Raw genomic sequence first — 18,833 nt, forward strand, 5'->3', positions numbered from 1 at the left:
GGTCTCTAGGTAAGGTTGGAGTAAACTCATCTCTTGGACAAGTCACAGTAGAGCTGAGTCTGCTCCTAACCTGGATAATTACCTTGTTATTTATTAGACTAATAACTTTCTTGTGTGTTATATTGTGTGCACTCAGAACTCACCTAGTTAAGGTTATATCAAAGACTGACCTCCACTGACAAGATTAAATTGAAGTCATTTTCTCTAAGAGCTTAGCTAGAGTATTTGTGTTGTCAGCAAACAGGACTTTATCCTCTTTCCCTTGGGCTTTATCTCAAATGCAGTGTCAGAATGCCAGATGGATTTACTTTCATATTTTTTCTTCAATTTTTAATATTCTTTCTATCACCTTTCAGCTGTCACACTCAATAATTTCCTTGGAAAGGAAGAGCCTAAAAGAAGCCATTGTATAACAGCTCTGCTTAAATGCTCATCTTTTTCAGTACTATTTTTGAGCTGCATACATTAATGAATAATCCTTAGAACTTGCAGGACTGTCTTAAATATGCTATTTTTGTAGGCTTCACACTTGCAAAAAAACCCTCAACAAGCCAAAGACAAGCCCCCTCAACCCCACCCCAATCAACCAGAAAAAACCCAAACTAAGCAGGAAAGTATTAATAATCTGCAATAATATGAGGACTACTCTATGCTACAATTTGCTTTAAAATAAACCCCCAAACATAAATCATATTATTGTGTATTCGCTGGTAGAATTGAGAAGAGCAAATACAGACTCAGAGAAAATACAGACTCAGACCAATAAATCAATGAATACTAAATCAACTGAAGAAGCAATCGGTCCTAAATATCCTTAATTGTAAAATAAATGGTTTCTTTTTTCCTTTTTTTTTTTTTTTTAAATATAGCAGATTTTAGTAGTTGGCTAGCCTTGTCACTTACAAAACTTGATGAAAGAGGTTGCCTAGTAATTAACTTCTTTGGAAAAGGAAATAATCCATGGAATGAAATTAAATAATGCTTTTTTAGAGTTGATTTCAAGTACATTCTGACATCCTTATTTGAAATTTTTCAATTTTTTCTTCCATTTACAAAGTATTATAAAAGCCATGGGCAAATAAAATTTACATCCTTGAAATTGCCCAGTCCATATATGAATTTTTGTAGAAATTATTCCATTGTACATATCTTCAGTTCAAGAAGAACAGTATATTGCCACATATTATAGTACACAGTTCTTTATCATCAAATAAACATATTTAAGTATTATATGCATTTACTCTCAAATGGATATTAGGGCAGGAACTAATTTTAATTGATGTGATTCTTCAAAGACACTAAACTTTGGCCTCCTTCAATTAGGCAGCACATCACAAAGTGTTGCCAAGGGTTAGTGTATTTAAGAGGTTAAAAAATAGGCTGTACTGTTTGTTGCTTTCAAAGCTTAGTAAAATTTCTGGTTAAACTAGGTCATAAAGATATCAATAATTTTATCTAAATTGCTTTTGCTTGTCTGGTTATAGTTCTGTACAAAATAGGCCAAATAGTCTTCAGGAATCTTTAGCAGGCAGACAATTATTTCTTGTTCAAAATAAGTCACAATGAAGTTTATATATCCAGATTAAAGTATGCATATTTTAGAAGGCCAGCTATGATGTACATTCCTAAAATTCAGTATAAAGCAAATAATTTTAGGAAATGTCAGTCAGTACACATTGAGTACACATCTACAGCTGTAGTTAATACTCCTGAGAAGTAAAAACACTTTTAATTTGTCAGGGACTAAGTTCAGCACTGACAACAGTTCTTGATCTAGTGGAAGTAAGCTAAACAGAACTCATAATTAAGTAATCATCCAGAAAAATATTTAAATTTAGAAAGCTTTGTATTAAAAATAGTACAAATATTGTTTATGATTAGAGCTTTTCTTGGACTGCTCTTAACATTTTCAGGGCAGCCAGAGAACTGAAACAATATGGGGTTTTCTTGAGATGTACTGATAAATCTGTTTTCATAAATGTACCTGTACGAAGAGTACAGAGGGAATATGAGAGAGGATAAAAGCTTCTTGTTCTAGCAGGAGATGTTAATCAGTGAATTGATAGATGTACTAAACCATTCAAACCTCATTTTGATGCTGAATGTGCGTTCTGAACAGGGAATGTGGGTTTCTGTTGCAGTATGAGTACTTCAATGCTGTGCTCATAAATGAACGAGATGAGGAAGGGAACTATCTGGAGCTGGGGAAGGAGTTCATCCTGGTGCCAAACGACCACTTCAACAACTTGCCTGTGAACATCAGCCTGAGTGATGTCCAAGTACCCACCAACATGTACAACAAGGGTAAGAAAAGAGCTGCTTTATTCCATCATTCCACTGGCCTGACAAAAGCACACCCTCGCTTAAAAATGAAGCTGTTGACTGTGTATTATCTGTGTTTTCCAGTTGGCAATAATACTGAAATTTTCTATGGAAGAATGTTTTAAGTGTGACAGTTTTGTAATATCTTTTGTTTTGTGGCAGTTTAGCAGTTTAATGAGGTTAATGGTTTGCATATGAGGTTTGCATGAGTTCTGTCATAGAGTATGGCAGAATATGTTTATTCCGATGAATTATTTTCCAGAATCTTCAAATCATTTGAACAGGGCGTACATTGTCACCAGTTTAATTGTATCCTTGCTGAGATTTAGAATTGTCTTTGAAAGATACAGGATAGGTGGAGGGAAATACTTTATTAGATTTATGCTTTCAAACTTCTGAGAATATTTCTAGCAGTAAACACAAACTCTGCCCTGATTTTGCAGATAGTATTTAAAAGGAATAATTTCTGCTTCCCTATTTGATGTAAGCGCACATTGTACAAACAGCAACATTAGGTGTTAGAAGTGATGGACTTTGGTCTAAAAATTTGGAATGTAAACTAAACTCAGATGTACATTTACTCATTTTCCTTTTGCCACTTTCCTTTAATCAGACAGCAGGAATTTGTATTTTTGCAGTGTTTATGCAGCACCTATCTATTTATTTTTCTCAAGCCAGTAATAAAAGAAAAAATTAGAAGGGAAGTGCCAAAGTTTCCTAACAATATCTACATTATATTTGTCATTGGTCTCTGAAAGCTGCCTAATCTCCTTATCTGGTTCCTCTTCTGTGTATTAACTATACTAAAAGACATCTAAAAGGACATTAAATGCTTTCCTCTTAATACATTCCAGGCTAGCAATTGTGTTAATTCATGCAAGGATATTGTGTAATAAGGTGAATTAATTCAGCTAAGTTGGTCTGGTAAGAGAAGCAGTGGATATGGCAGCTTCTTTTCAACGTTAGGATTCTGACTTGAGAATCCTGAGAAGCCAAAACTCCTACTATAGTCTTAAACCAGGGATGAAAAATAAATCTTCCTAGAGAGTATTTGAAAGGTTGTGAAATGATTAATGCAGGATATTTTGAAAAGACTTGGAAAATGCTTAAAGCTTCTAAAGATACCAAATGACTCGTTTTGTGCAAGTGCTAATAGTTATTTCATCAAGTCTGTCTATAAATTAATTCATTCCAGAATTGCTTAGGAGGAAAAAGAAAAGGAAGGATATAGAGGTCAGAAAATTTGCTTTTCTGGAGAGGGAAATGATCCTGAGTATTTAGTGAGAGCAGTAGAACTAAAGAACCTTCAGGTATGTGATATGTGCTCATGTTGGGTATTGAATGCATTTTATATGCTGATTACTCTTAGTTAAAGGCCAAAGGACTGGCTACATCTTGGCTTGGCCTCTCATACAGGGATTTTCTGTAGCTATGAGCAAGATGGAGTTCTGTGATGATTCCTGTTTCTACTTTGTGTAATTCAGACCATCCAAAATTGTCACTTTATGCAGCTGCAGAAGAAAGCACATTTTTTAATAATTTAAATGTATTCCAACAGCAGAAATCTGGTTTGTTACTGGCATTTTCCTTACACATGAACATAATAATCTTGTTTGGAGCCTGTCAATGTCTGGAAATGGTCCTCTTACCAAGCAGAGAACTATATACTTAAAATTTGTTGTTGCCCCGTTCTGTAATGCAGAGGGGTGATAACAAGTTAATTTAATCCTAACCTGAGGGTACAAGCAGAAGATATTGATAGGTTTACAACCAAGTGTCTGCAGAATACCATTTCTCTATGAAGGGCCTGTTGTTCATTTCCAGGTGATGTTTGATTTTATTGAATTACTAGGGAGAGCCACAGCCAGAACTCACAGTTGGAAACAGACAAGTGTGATCACTGAATAGTTAAACACAGGGTTCTTGAGTCAACATGGAAAAAAAAGAACGCTATTTGTAAGCTGATTCTAAACTTTTCCCTTAACTTTGGTTTTTTTAGGCGTACAGATATTGATAATTTGCAATGGGTTCAGAGAGGAGTCACAGGACTCATCAAAGAATTGACAAATGTGCCATGGACTGAGACCACAGGAGCTCAGTTCATTTAGCTTATTCAAGAGATGATTAAAGGCTTAATTAGTTGTTCTGTAGTTAATTACTAATACCAGGCTCTATAATCTGGTTGCCAAAGATTGTAAAAATCCTGTGGCTGAAATCAGGTCCCATTAATTTGCAAATTGCACAACTGTGGGCTCAGTGAAGCTTTGGGAAAAGGTTTGGCCTGGTCAACTTCCACAATCACAGTGATGCTGCCCAGCTGTGGAATCACTGAAGTGCACAATCCCTAAACTGGGCACTAAATGACGTTGGCTTAAAAACCTTGGCACATAAACATATTGCTATTCTTCATTTATCTTCTGGCTCTTTCAGCCTCTTCATAGAAAAGCTTAAAAATATTGATGGCAACAGCAGGAGTAAATAATTCTCATTCTAAGGACACCTTCAGTTTTGGAAAATAAAGAGCAAACCTAAATTTCATTACATTTATGGTGAAATCAAGACAATGAAAATATGATAAATATCAAACCTATGTCTGTCGCTCAATCTATTTCTTTTCTTTGAACACAAAGTGTGCACATTGCCTATAGGCTCATTGCCCATAGCCACAGGATTTGCAAGGCAGTATCTTTTTAAACAATTAATAATTAATTAATCAAGACATTTTGTGATAACAATCTTGGCAAGCAGTAGTTCTTGCATCCCCAAATTTTGCAATTGTCCACTGTGTATAGATTTCTGAAGGAAAGCAGGGAAAAGTTTCCTAGTGAATTAGTTATATAAAAATACTCATAGAGGAAAAAGAAATGAAGAATGAAGGCATGTTTTTCATGTTAGAAGGAAAGTTTAATTTTTGGAAGTACAGAATCAATCTGAATCTGGTTTGGGCTATGCAAAGGCAGAGTCTAGGTGTAAATAAGGCACTGTTTCATTCAGCTGCTGGGATCTTTTATTAAAAAAGTTTATACTGTTTACAATAGAGGCACAAAATGAGTTCTCATAGGTCTTATTTTTTATGTCTTCCTATTAATTTAGAATGGAAATTATCTGGGACTTGCTGCTTTCTTGGACATATCTTGCAGGTACACTTCCAGCTACACATTCTTAAGATACTCAGATACAACTTCCTATATATCCATCAGTATATTTTAAACAGCTATTGTAGAAGACTTTAGTGCTAATGAAGAAATGATTAGTAATTTAAAATTGGTATGGCTTCAAAATTTGATTTATTACTTTCTGAGATGACAGTAGTATATTTAGAAGACTCCAGGAACGTGACATATAATTAAAAAGTAGCACTTGGAATGTGGGCCAGGCTTTCTGGCAACCATCCACGGGGAGCTTGGTGTTAGCATTGCCACTGGAGAGAATAAGATTCTAGGATGGATTTATGTACGCAAGGAAATGATAAAAGAAGACTCAAAACTGATGTTGCAGATGTTGACAGTGTATAAAAGAAAAAATAGACTAGCATTTTACCTTTTGTTAGCATGAGAATATAGGTAACCAAGATCCCATATTCTTTGACCAAAATATGTGCTGTATCTGGGATGAAGAACCGACTCCAGTTTTTGGGGTTTTTTTTCCTAAATCTGTCACCTCATATTTACTCCTACTTGTGGACAGCAATGACATATTTTCTGCTGTTGAGTTTTCACTCAGCAGTTTTTCCATGGAAGAGCCTTATGAATGCTTGGATAAATGTGGTTTTCAGAGGAATGTAGATGAAAACCAAAGCCAAGGTGGGGGTCGGTGTCTCCTGGTGACACAGTTCTCAGTTATGGCACCTGTTGAAAAGCAAAGCCTAGAGCAGCACAGTACCAGAGGTGACACACAGCAGGATCTCATCCACTTACAGTAGCTTTGCATAAAATCCAGGAAACACCAGGGGAAATCCATTGTCTTGGTATTGGCTGAAAACAGCTCCTGGATTTGAGAATTTGCAGTTGGTCTTTGTTTGTATGACAAGGTAGGCTTTATGTGTGTAGAAAGGGGAAGAGCCCAGGTTCTCTTATTTTCAATGATTCAAAAATATTAGGATCCAAGCACTTGTCCTTGCCTTTTAAACTCCATTTCTCAAGGTAACAGTTTCTTCACGGTAAGAAATTTAGAACTGAAGAGAGACTCTTTCATGTATAAAATTATTGTTTTTTCTAACCCCCTTGTATTTCATAAAATCTTACAATGTCTTTGCCTCCATATTTGGTCTAAGATTGATATTTTGGACTAAAATATTACACACCCAAGGACAGCCTTTCTAAATGTTTTTAAAAATAAAAATGCCTTGTAGAATGAGCCAAGCTTGACTTTGGTCATTGGGTATTTTGACAGAAGTAGAGTAAGGTGAGCATATGTGGCTCTATCTTGCAGCCCTGGACAGGATCTCTGAGATATGGTGGATGAGACAGACAAGTGCCAATAAAGGTAGATTGGAGAAAGGATAATTCCTTTGTTTGGATCAGATCAGATGCATCTTGAGAAGTATGTTTGATTTTGCCTTAAAAAAAAAAAAAAAGACTAAAGTGAAACAATTTATCTTGGCAATAGAAAGGAAGTAGGCTTATGTGAGTTGATTTAAAGTAATGGGAGGTTTTTCCTTTGTTGTCATTTCTAGTTTACTGAATATATAATCTTATTTTACTTGCTCAGTTTTATAAGGGAGAAACACTTCCTAGGGGATAAGCCTTCATCCCATTAATACAGCTGACAGTGAAATTAAGTGCATTCTACAGCTTTGCAAGACTTAGTTATCCACTGAATTTTTTGTACTTATTAAAAGTCATTGAGCAAAGAGTCCAAACTTAACTACTGGAAAAAACTCCAGATTTTCCAATTTTAAATACTCTTATTTATTTGAAGTGAATTTTTGTTTTCATCACTAGTGAATGTCTGAGGAAAAGATATATGTAAAGAGACATAAATGAAAAAAAAAATTATCTATATGTGTATATATGTATCTCCTGTGTGGTGGAGAATGGTGCAGTCTGTTCTCACACCAAAGGATGTTGACATATATGTGTGATTCACTGAAGTATTTCAGGAAATATTATGGACACAAGATAGTTTTGTGACCACAGTTCTGCATCAGAAGAATTTTAATTTAAGCTGTAGTACAAGGTTAATGTCTCTTTTCCTGCCCATGCAGAGATAGTCAGATCACAGCTCTGCTCTGCCTTTTGTTTGTACAGCACACAGATCACTTCTGAGAGCCAGGCTGATATTGTAACCAGTATTTTAGTGCTTGCCTGTTTTCCCAGAGCTTGTTTCCATCGAGATTCCATTGTACAGCCTGAGGCACAGCTTCTCCCTTTAAGCTCTGTGACCATTGAAGCATTTCAGGGCTGGCTCAGCAGTCTGGCCTCTCCAGCACAGCCCCAAGTGCCACCATCACACACAGAGTTACATTTTCACGGTCCTGAAAATCAACTTCTGTGCTCGGCATGGGGAGATGGAAGCCTGTGCTTCAGAATTCTGTGGCATCTGCATCTTTCAGCTTGGGCTTTTTGCCCTTCACTCCTAGGAAAGCCCTGGGGTGACCATCACATAAACCCTTAAATGCCATTCAGAGGCAGCACCATGCTGGTGCAAATGGACAGACTTGCTCTGAACAGACTCACTTTTGGAAGTTTTTCTTCCCAGGATGATTTACAGTGATGTCTGTTCGAATTAGTTTGAACATGGAAACGTCCACTCCTGCCGTGGAGGTCTGTGAAAGGAATTGATTTCTGTCTTTGAAGTGCCCAGGGTGAAATGTTGATTGGTGTGTGGAAAAGCAAGACGCAGTGGGCAATGCACAAAGAGACCATATCAACTTGTGAAGTCTACAATAATTTTCTTTCATCCATGCCTTTTTGGTGAAGAAAATATGTTAGAATCAATTCGTGAATCTAATAATGATATATAAAAATAAAGCACTAATTTTTTAAATTAAATTTTAAAGCATTTATCCAAAAGTATTGGGTCTGGAAAGTTACTCACCGGCTTTCATGATACTAGAGAAGGAGGTTTATACTAATGAACAATGTTTCAGTATTTTCCTTATATGAATTCAGGAAGCTAGGTGAACTTTAAACTCAGTGCTTACACTGATTTCTTTTTAATTTTGACATAATTTATACTGAATACATTTCTCAGCATTTACCTACAAGTATTTCTGACATTTCATCTAGGTCTAGCAATATAAGAGTGAATTTTCACATCATCTAGGAAGTTATATTTCATAGTACTGCTACGTGATTTAGAATTATATTTTGAGTTCACTGTCATGTTTTTGTGAATTTTGTAATGAAATTTTATTCCCTACCATAATGTATTTGAGAGGGGAGGAGCCTTAAGAGTTCCCTCCTTCCTGCCCCTGACATTAGACTGTGGTCTGTAAATTCTGCTAGTTGCAGTTTTGGCACTAAGGGAGGATTTTTCTTATCAGATTGGCTGTCTTTGGTCAATACCTATCAGCAGCCCAGTGGTTGGTGAGTTTATAAAATCTCTGCTATCATAAACTGCCAGGTGCCTCAGTAAATTTCTTCTGCATTTTGACATTGTCAGGCCTGGTTCTCTGTTAAGTTACAAAATACACGTATGTTACAGGAAAGAGAATATTTTGTGCATGATCAGGTGAAAATTATTTGCTCCAAATCCTTTTTTCAATTGAGATTAAAAGAAGAAAAAAAACAACCAAACAAAACAAAGCCCAAAAGAAATATATTCCACTGGATTACAGATTGCCAGGTATTTATCCTGATATATTTAGAGAATGAAGTAGAAGCCTTAGTGAAGATAGTGCTTTGTCTTTAGTGTCAGAGTAGACTGAATCAAGACAGAAAATAAAATGTGATGATCAATTATACAGCCTGAAGTTAATCTTCTGCTTTGAAAACTAAAAGCAATAATATAAATTTTAACTTAGAGAAAAGTCTGTCTTAGCTGCCTTCCGTCTGTTTTTCTCATCCTGATACTGTGATAGAGCTGCAGTTGTGGAGTTTTTGAAGCACAGGAAGCAATTTTATCAGTGCTTTCCATAGCTGCAGAATTTTTCACTGATGGATTCTGAGGTCCATGAATATTTTCAAGCGTTTCTGTCAACAGGAGATATGGTTTATGTCAACTCAACTAACAAACATAAGGCACACAATATGTTGCTGAGAGTCTCAAACTGTGTAAATCAAGCTGTAAAATCCATTTTAATCTATCCAGTTTTTAAAAATTGGTTCATGACCATAAAGTACACTTTAAAGTTCAATAATAAGTAAAAAGATAAAGAAGTCTTCATTAATAATAGTCTAAATTCATTTTTCCTTAAATTAATACCACACTAATTCCATGTCAGTGCATTTGGAATACATTCAAATATTGACAACCATTTTGACTCTGTAACCATGATCACTCTGTGTAAGAATGGATTTATAAAAATAAGTGATTAAAAAGTATCTTACAGCTCTTAAGGCGTATTTGGACTTCGCTTATTTTGAGGACAAGATGACTATAAATATTTTCCCATGGATTTAAATTCAATTCTTATCATTGCTCACATTTTCACAATTCAATTAGTTTCCACGTTTTGTTTTTTTTTACAAGGTTGCAACATTATTTTGCACAAAGAGGCTGTATGTCTTTGTCTTACAGCTTTGCTCATGACATGATTCTTTGCAGCTCATGTGCACTGTCTTTTGTGCCTCCCTTTGTCTCTGCCATCTATCATTTCACTGGCTGCTGAAAGTATAGATTTTATCATGTGACTTAAACCTTTGTTTAAAAGCTTTCTGCTAGGATTATTGTTATTACTGCTGTGGAAAGTTGGCAATCAATTATTTGTGTGTTATTTTATTGTTTTGTGGATTGACTGTGGAGTAGATTGGGTTGGAAGAGATCTTTAAGGGTCATCTACTCTAATTCCCCTGCCAAGAGCAGGGACTTCTTCACTTTGATTGTGGTGCTCAGAGCCTGACCTGGAGTGGCTCCAGGGAGGGGACAGCAGCCAGCTCTGAGTGACCTGTTCCAGTGCCTCACAACTTCATAACAAACAATTTCTTCCTTATATCTACTCCGAACCTACCATCTTTTAATTTAAAACCTTTATCTCTTATTCTATTGCAAGATATTTTCTTCCAATTGTTTCCATCCTTTGCTTCTTTCTACCTTTATAATCACCAATATTTTAAAAATTACTTACAAACAATATGAATAGAAGACAACTGTGAATAATTCTGACCTCATTGTCTTTCATAGAAAAGACATCAGGTGTAGCCTGTGTTTTTCTGCTTACCTTATTTACTTCTTGAATGCTGAAAACATTGCAAAAGGAGATCTTTGCCTTAGACTTCACAAATATTATTTAAGTTTTGCTTGAACAATTTAGAGACTGGTAAAGAATATTACCTGTGTCAAATGGCATTTCCATTGCATGATGCTCACTGCATGTTAAAAATGAGTTTATGCTCTACAAGTCAATAAATGCAGACTCTAATCAAAAGTTTTGCTTGCATAGGAAAAAAAATCTGCTGCATGTAATAGTGCCTTCTCTAAAAGATATTGAAATTTGATGAACCACAACCATTTTTTGATTAAGTAAGGTTTTTTCAATTTGATACTTAAAAAGAGCTATGAATATCATTCAGTCATACTTTCCTATCAATGCCTTCCAACTGGCTGCCAAAATTGAGATTACCTATTTTCTAGAATATTAGACCCCAAAAAAAATCATTTCTCAAGTGATGCAGAAAGATTATAATCTGCAGCTAGCACATATGCAAAACCATTTTCCTGTAAGGTGTGAAATTAAGAAATAAAATCTTGTCTGTCACTGTTGTATATGATTTTATGGACCTTGCTTCTGAGCATTCAACATCCTGGAGCTTTTATTTAAATACTCATGGTCACATACTGTCCTGGACCACTATATTTATGTTTTGAAATCCTTCCCCTGGATTGTTTGTCTTCACTTTTTAAGGTCTCTAGGACAGTGTTTTCACTGTCTTCCTAACACTGGACATTGTTTAATTTGAAAGGAGCTTTCTTAGTCCAACAGATTTAATCAAGGTTGCAGAAAATGTCCTATCTTCCCATATTTCTTTGTTTTAACTCTTGTTGCCTGTTGGACAGAGATGTACAGACTTCTCTGCTGCTTCCATCTGGTTTTGCTTAAATTCTGCCTCAAATACGATTCCCAGAATTTACTCAGGCTGCTGCTTTGTTCTTGAAAAGGGCTTTAGCTTCACGGATTTTTTTTTTTTCCCCTCTCAAACCTCTGCCTTTAACAGCAAGCCTTTTGGAAACGTTGGCATGGCCATGCAAGATGTGTAGCATGCTTTATCTTTGCTGCGTTCTAGTCTGTCTCTGGCTGTGGATCTAATCTGTGTGTTTCTAACACATCCTCATCACCGTGGCAACCAGATGTCAGATCCAGGCTACGTGGAAATGTGAAGTATTTCCTCTAGAAAGCCCTGCTCTCTGCCTCTCCTGATCCAGCAGCTGTTGCTTAGCTACTCTGAGCTGGCCTTGCCTTTTGACAAATGTGAGCAGTGCATGTTTGTCACTGAACACCATCTCAGGTACAATATTAAGAGAATTTTTGACCTGACGTGCCTCTGTCAATCAGGATGCCACCCCTACTTCCTTGCTGCTTTTAAGGACAAGAAAGTGACAATCCTGGGTTTTTGAAAACTTTAGGAGTGAATATGCATTAATTAAATGGTTGTCTGGCAAAGTAAAAACTGTAACTTTATATGTAGTGAACAAGATTGACATTTGACAAGGAATAATAATAGTTTATCTAAATATACATATTCATTTTGTCTACTGTTTTAGAATACTGTAATAATCTGTTTCTCCATGCTGCTGCATTACACAGACCCTTTGATTTTTCCAGGGTATGTGTTGTGTGAAGAAGAAGGCGGCTTGCTCTTCTGGTTAAGCATTAGAATGCTTGGCTAGAATATAAACTGTTTCAAAACATTGTTTGGCTAAAAACGTACAGAGACATTTTTACACTATACTTTGTTTATTTAGGTGTCTCGCAGCTTTTATTTGGCACATTCCTGAAGGAGTAAATAGTGTTTCAGAATACATAATGGATTTTGTAATGTACTCATCCCAAGATACATTTGTACATCTGCTCAGTGTTTTTATTACTATCTTCAGAGGCTTTATAACCAGCTGAACATTTTCATATCTTGTATGAGTAAAGCTTCCATTTTACTCAAATTGTGCAAACAGTCTTTGGGGCAAGGATTATAAAAGCACAAGAGAAGTAAGGGCCTGTTGATTTGAGAGGATAGGAGGTGGTGATGTGCCATGGTAGTAGATAAGTGTGCTGTTACATCCAATAATTGCACATTCATACTCTGTTGATGCTCCCAGGAATGGAGCAGTAGAAGTTTAATTTGTTATAGCCCACTGCAACTGGGATGCATTCTACCTGGTAAAACATTTCTCTCTAAAGGTTTTCGTGCCTCCATTTGCTGAGGCAAGGAGCATGATGTGTTGATAAACACAGGATGACTTTGGAACCTCCTTCAAAGCATTATTTGTTGGTCCCAGCTGCACTGTGCTGTGCCACCAAGTCAGCCTGCTCCTAACTCTGTGTCTCTGAATATCTGTGCAGTAGGAATGGAACAGTTTTTGTGAAGTGCTAGTTAACAGATTTGCATGGTCTTGTGCTTCAAATGGCTTTTCTAAAGACTGGAGGATGGATCTGTCCCCAAGAAATTTCCGTAAGGATGACTTTTATTTCCAAGGCTATGCCTTGCCTTTGTCATTCATCACTTTGACAATAGCTCTGAATAAAATTGTCCCTTTTGTATGTTGTGCATTAAATATTTTACAGTACAGTTGGCTGGATTCAGCAGCAGTCACATTTGCTTTCTTTTCCCCTGCTTTGCAGTGTGTTCCACTGGCTTCCCCTGTTGCTTGTTGTGACACTTTTCCTGGTCTGCCACTTACCAGAGGTTTGAATTTCCTGGCTGCTGATAGCCATTCTTCCATCAGACTGTGCAGAAATTTCTGCTTGCTGTGTGCTAGAACTGGCTCTTTTTTTTTTGCAGTATTCATGACTACTTTTGCTTTTGTGATGAAAATTCTATGGATATAAGGCCTCTGTTCAATTTGCTTAATTCCTGAGTTCTCAAAATTTCTTTTTTCTTTTCCACTCGGAAAACCATTTCTATCAGTGGTTTTCCATGTTGTTCACCCTTTCTCTTTACATCATGGCATCTTATAGTTCTGTGATGTTGTATTTTCTTACTATCTTTTAATTTTTCACGGTCCTCAATTTGTATCATGCAGAAGTGTGGAAATGAGTATGTTTCACTGAAAATACAGAAATACCCTATCTGCAGTATCATGAATTAATTTATCAGGATGACTGGCTTTTGGCTTTAGCTCTCAGCTCAAAGCAATTGCTGGGTGGGCAATCCCATCTGTTAGGAGCATGTTAGACACAGGTCTAACTGCCCCTGATACCTGGCTCCTGGGACAACAGCTTTAGTATAGCAGAATCTTTCTTTTTTGTCCTGGGATGCTCTTGACTTCTGCTCTGAGTTTCTCCTTTAATTTAAAAGAGAAATTAATGTTCTGTTTTCATAGCTGGTTCCTATATGTTGTTTCCAGAGCTCTGCTCTAACCTGCCCACTGTTCAGCCCCCACACTGATTGCTTTTAGCTGTTACATCTGAGAAGTTAAGCAAAGTCCAGCCAAGCCAGCATCAAATGGGTGAAATGGGCTCAAACTCCACTGATTTGTTGCAGGACATTTTCTATAACTCAAGAGAAGGCAAGCCCTTAGGAGACAGAAATGAATCTGTATGCCAGAATGCTGTTAGTGAGGAGTTTGCAGCTGTAATTCTGACTTTCAAATGAGCTAAAGTTAAATCTCAGTCCATCTCATTAATTAAAAAAAAAATAATAAAAACCTCCCCCCTCAAACAAAAAAGAACACTATCCCCTCCATATCATAAAGCAATACAAAACATCACCTAAATGCACTCATGAAACTCAGCATAAAAATAAACACATCTGGCCATACTCCAGTTCTTCTGCTGCCACTTCAAAGGAGGAGGGTGAAGTTGTCAGGGCAATGTTGGAAGATGAAGGCACTAAATGCTACTCCTTTGCCTTTATGCAGGCACGTACTGGAAACCTTTAGCATCCCATATTCCTGCAAGGAGGGAATGTGATTTCTGACATTGGTGAACAGTTCCCAGCACATGAAGCAAAATGGACAAACACCTTCTTTTATGTCTACAGATGGCCAGATGCTTTGATCTGTGAGCTGATGCATCCACATTACCCTGGAGTCAGAGAGAGGGGAAGAGAGAGAAAAAAGTGAAGGCAGTTGCCAAAACTGGCATCCAGCCCCAGCTCTTGAGTCTGCTGGACCACCCTGAAAAGCATTCATATTAGTGTTGAGTAGTGTAATTATTAGATTGTTGGTATATGTCCCAGCAAAGTATGTGATTTTGTTATTCTTTAAAATATGACCAGACTAAATATGTTGTCAATGTCATAAAAACTAAGCTAATATTGTTGCTATCTCTGAGCCAGAAATGTGCAGGATTTTGCATTCCTTTTGCAGTGCTTGGGCCCTTAGGCTGTGCTTATATTGCTCTGTGGCAGGACAGAGCTGCTCTGCAGTTTAGGGCTGCTGCTGAGGCAGTCAGACACTACAGGAGGGAAGATCATTTCCAATGCCAGCGTCTCTGACAGCTTTCCAGAAAAAAGTAATGATTATATCACAAAAAGAATAGAATTGGGAGAAAAGACTAAGGTTCATTAGAAACTTTTATTTTCTTGAGAATAAAGCAGAATATGGCAAGAAAGAGAACTTTCTTCATAGTTACTGAGCTCCTCAGTGGTTTCCCTTATTTTCTGCATGCTGCAACAATTGAAATGCAGAATGGGTTGTGTAGGTATTAGTTTTGTTCTATAGGCTTCGCATACTCTGGATTCTGGGGACATTAAAAAAAGTCATTACCTTTGGCTATTGCACATCTTTTAGCCTGTGCCCCTTCCTTGCCTTTGTTCAGTCCTTTTCAGGCCAGCAGGATCTGTGACAGCCCCTTAATTGCTACATGCCTTTCTACTGTTCTTTGGCAATCTCATTTCAGTTTCCCGTGACTGTACTTATTTTCCTGGAGGTTGGATTTATGTTAAATGTCAGTAAAAGCAGGTAACATCTACACAAACAATGGTGGAGCAAAATCCCATATAATTGCAAGCCAGCTCATCTAAAAGACAAGGGAAAGGGAATATTTTATCTGCCAGGAAGCAAAAGCAGAAATCATATTTCAAGAACTGTGGTGAAAGCTATTTCCATTTATTATCTTTGAGCCCCATAACATCGCATTGATAATTTTGCATTTATATTAAACTTTATCTTTTTTTTTTTATCCCTCACCAAATTTCTGAATATTCTCACAGATTAATTTACTACCATTGACATTTAACTCTCTGGGGGATGCAGATGATGCTCACCATTTTCAGTAATTGAAAAACTTAAGAATACTGTTTCTGAAGGAAGTACTGAGGGAATTTAAACAGTTTAGTGTAATTACTAAAATTGGAAATTGCCCAGAACAAGTTTAACATACAGGCTATTAAATGATGATTTAATGAGACATATGGTCAGAAATGCAGCTGTATTTGGGATGGTGCATGAGGACAGAGATGCCTCCATGTAGCAGAGTTATAAAGTTCAGAACAAAGAGATCCAGAGTGAAATCCCTCTGGCTGAAGGTGCAGCAGCCAGCAGACACTCATGACTTCCAGGTCTGCTGCTTTGTTCTGTGCCTACATTAGTCCCTACACCACTTTTCCTTGTATTATAAGGAAAAAAAGATTGTAGCCCTTTTTGCTTCTTTTATTGAAGTGGTTGGTGCCTAATATGTAACTTGATATATTCTAAGAACAGCCAGCATAACAGCTATGCAGGGTGTGGGAAGGCAGGGAATTATCACCAGCTTTCATTTTGAAGGCATACAGTGAGCATAGGTCACATTTTAATTGTGCCCTCTTATTTAAAATGCCTGCTTTATGCTCCTTCCAGCTAAAAAAAATAAGTCTATTAGTTTCAGAGTTACTGGATTAATGTTCAGGAGTTGGATGATTAGTGTTGTCTGCATTAGGGTGAATATGGACTCCACCAGACTCGTTCAGGGAAAATTTCCTGATTTTTATTTCCATGGAGTTCTCTAATCTGTAATATAGATATATAAACATGTTAAGTGGCTCTTCACAGATGGTCTAAACAAAGTAATCTAAAATATCCATGGATATTTCAATACGATTTTTAGAAAGTGATCGATATCTGTATTTTGTATATACAAATACATTTTTTTTATATGCTACTGGAAAGACTTTGGTTCAGAACCTAAGAGGTGAATGACTTAAGTTGAGCCATAACCTTATAGAACTGGAGTGCATATAGAATTCAAAGAAAATTGTCATTGGGTTGGTAGGAGAGAGTTCTACTCATGAGTGGCATTAGAGCTCTGATTCATTAGGAAAGGACATGAAAACTTAAGCCCTGAGGAATCCCGGATAGGAGACATTCAATGAATTGATAAAACTGTAAAATACCAAGGTACAATGGGCAGTCTTGGAATGACATCCAAACATAAGTTTCTAAGAAACACTGCAGGTTATTTTAAATATAAATTAATTTAGAATTATTCTGTTTGATTTGTTTGGCTTTTCACTAATCCTGATGACTGCAGGGCATATAAAGAGCCTATGGCCCTCTGGAGACTTGAGAAATGGTGCTTTCTATTTTCCTCTAAACAGACCTTTCTAGCAGCACCAGGAAAAGTAAAAGAACAAAACCCAAACCCAACCCTCTGAACTTGCTCACTCTTTTCAAAGACGAATTAAACTTATTGCCTTATGTCAGGATTGTGATGCTGAGTCAACAGTGCCACTGCAATTTTTAGTGATTTGGACACTCCATTATACATGAAGTATAGGAGCTGAATCAGAATATCAGTGTTTGAACTGGTACTGGGAAATGCCTGTGGGCTGAGGAATAGAATTCTCATTTTTGTGCTTCACATCTCAGGTAATGTCTAAATGCTGAACAATGGGCTGATATTGGGATGCTGAAATAGAAACATATTTTGCAAGCCAATGATAGATCTCAGTCTTGAGAGCTGATTTGTGATGTTTTGGTCACAGCTCATTATTGGGATAACTACAGATTGAGAAACCACTGGACAATGAAGGTTTTGCCAGCTGGGCAGGACTGAAGTTAGTGCCCTTGGGCCAGTGACATCAGTTTGTTTGACAGGTGTCTGGTGTGGCAGATTTTAAGTGCTTATTTCATCTTCTAGAGAAACAAGTAACTGCACTCCATGTGTTTTAAAAATAAGATCTGTTCTGTTGACCTTACTATTTCAGCACTTCTTCTATATAAACCTAAATACTTAGGTGAAACCAGCATGCAAAGTTGTGTGGCTGAGGTATTTCAATTTTTCTGCTGTTTTTTCTTGATGAATGCAGGGGAAGATAACAATTTGCCTTTTTTCCACTCCATTAAAATCACATTTGAAGCAGTCTTCTGAAATCAGTACAGTGACATTATTTTGCAAGCTAATGGCTGCTTTATTTCAAATACTTGAGCAAATGTTACTGTGTATTCATGTATGCACACTTTTGAAAATTAAATAATGCATCTGTGATTTCAGTTCTGCTTTTTTCCTTTCTATTCTGCTGACTTCACATAAGATTGAACTGGGAATATCCTGTATCTTAATTGTTTCTCACCTTTCAAAATTCACAGTTTGAAATCCACTAACTTTCTAAGACAGGTTCATTGATTTCTCATTTCCCACTATTGAACCAAATCTGCAGCTTCAAGACACACTTGAGCAGCCTGGGGTCTTAGGGATTGATGGATGGGGATGTCTTAAACAGAACAGCTTCAGCATCAAGGATTTGCTTTGTAGTTCTCTTTCTAGGGAAATAAAAACTAATTGGGTAACTGTTGTGGAATGTGGATTTGGTGTTTTCCAAATAACAACGAGTGGTATATGTAATGAGATGTGTTTTTATGCATATTCAAGGGCAAAATAAAAGGTATGTCACTTTCTGTTCCAACATGAAAACTTTCAAACATTACCAAATTTAATGCTTAAAAAAAGTAAAGTGTTGCCATGAGATATTCCATGCATTTAGGGAAGGTACATTGAGTAAATAATCTAAATTAGATGGAGTTATTTATGCTCTCCGCAACAAGCAAGGTGGTGGTTCAAGATAGATGCTCTAAAGAGCAATTTTAACTAATCTAAAAAATAGTACCAAGTTTCTCTGTCCTGTTCTTTAAGTGAATTATTTTGGATCACTTATTTGACACAGGAAACTAAAACAGTTTTGCAACAGTTTTCAATCAATAGCCTTTTGGATATTGAATAAGCTGAAGATGGTAGAGTTTATGGGATTCTACTTAACAAAATCACTTTTCATTGT

The 18,833-nt window shown here is 36.7% G+C and overlaps 1 protein-coding gene across 2 annotated transcripts in view; it reads left to right on the forward strand.

Annotated features, from left to right (window-relative positions):
* Positions 1-18,833, forward strand: part of CACNA2D3 (calcium voltage-gated channel auxiliary subunit alpha2delta 3) — a 381,968-nt gene that overhangs the window by 151,291 nt on the left and 211,844 nt on the right. For both annotated transcript variants that reach the window (XM_063164664.1, XM_063164665.1), the window contains exon 5: positions 2,142-2,304. In XM_063164664.1, the coding sequence (XP_063020734.1) occupies positions 2,142-2,304 (163 nt within the window). The remainder of the gene's footprint in view (positions 1-2,141; positions 2,305-18,833) is intronic.

This window comes from Melospiza melodia, chromosome 10 (genome assembly GCF_035770615.1).
Source record: "Melospiza melodia melodia isolate bMelMel2 chromosome 10, bMelMel2.pri, whole genome shotgun sequence".
Taxonomy (NCBI): domain Eukaryota; kingdom Metazoa; phylum Chordata; class Aves; order Passeriformes; family Passerellidae; genus Melospiza; species Melospiza melodia.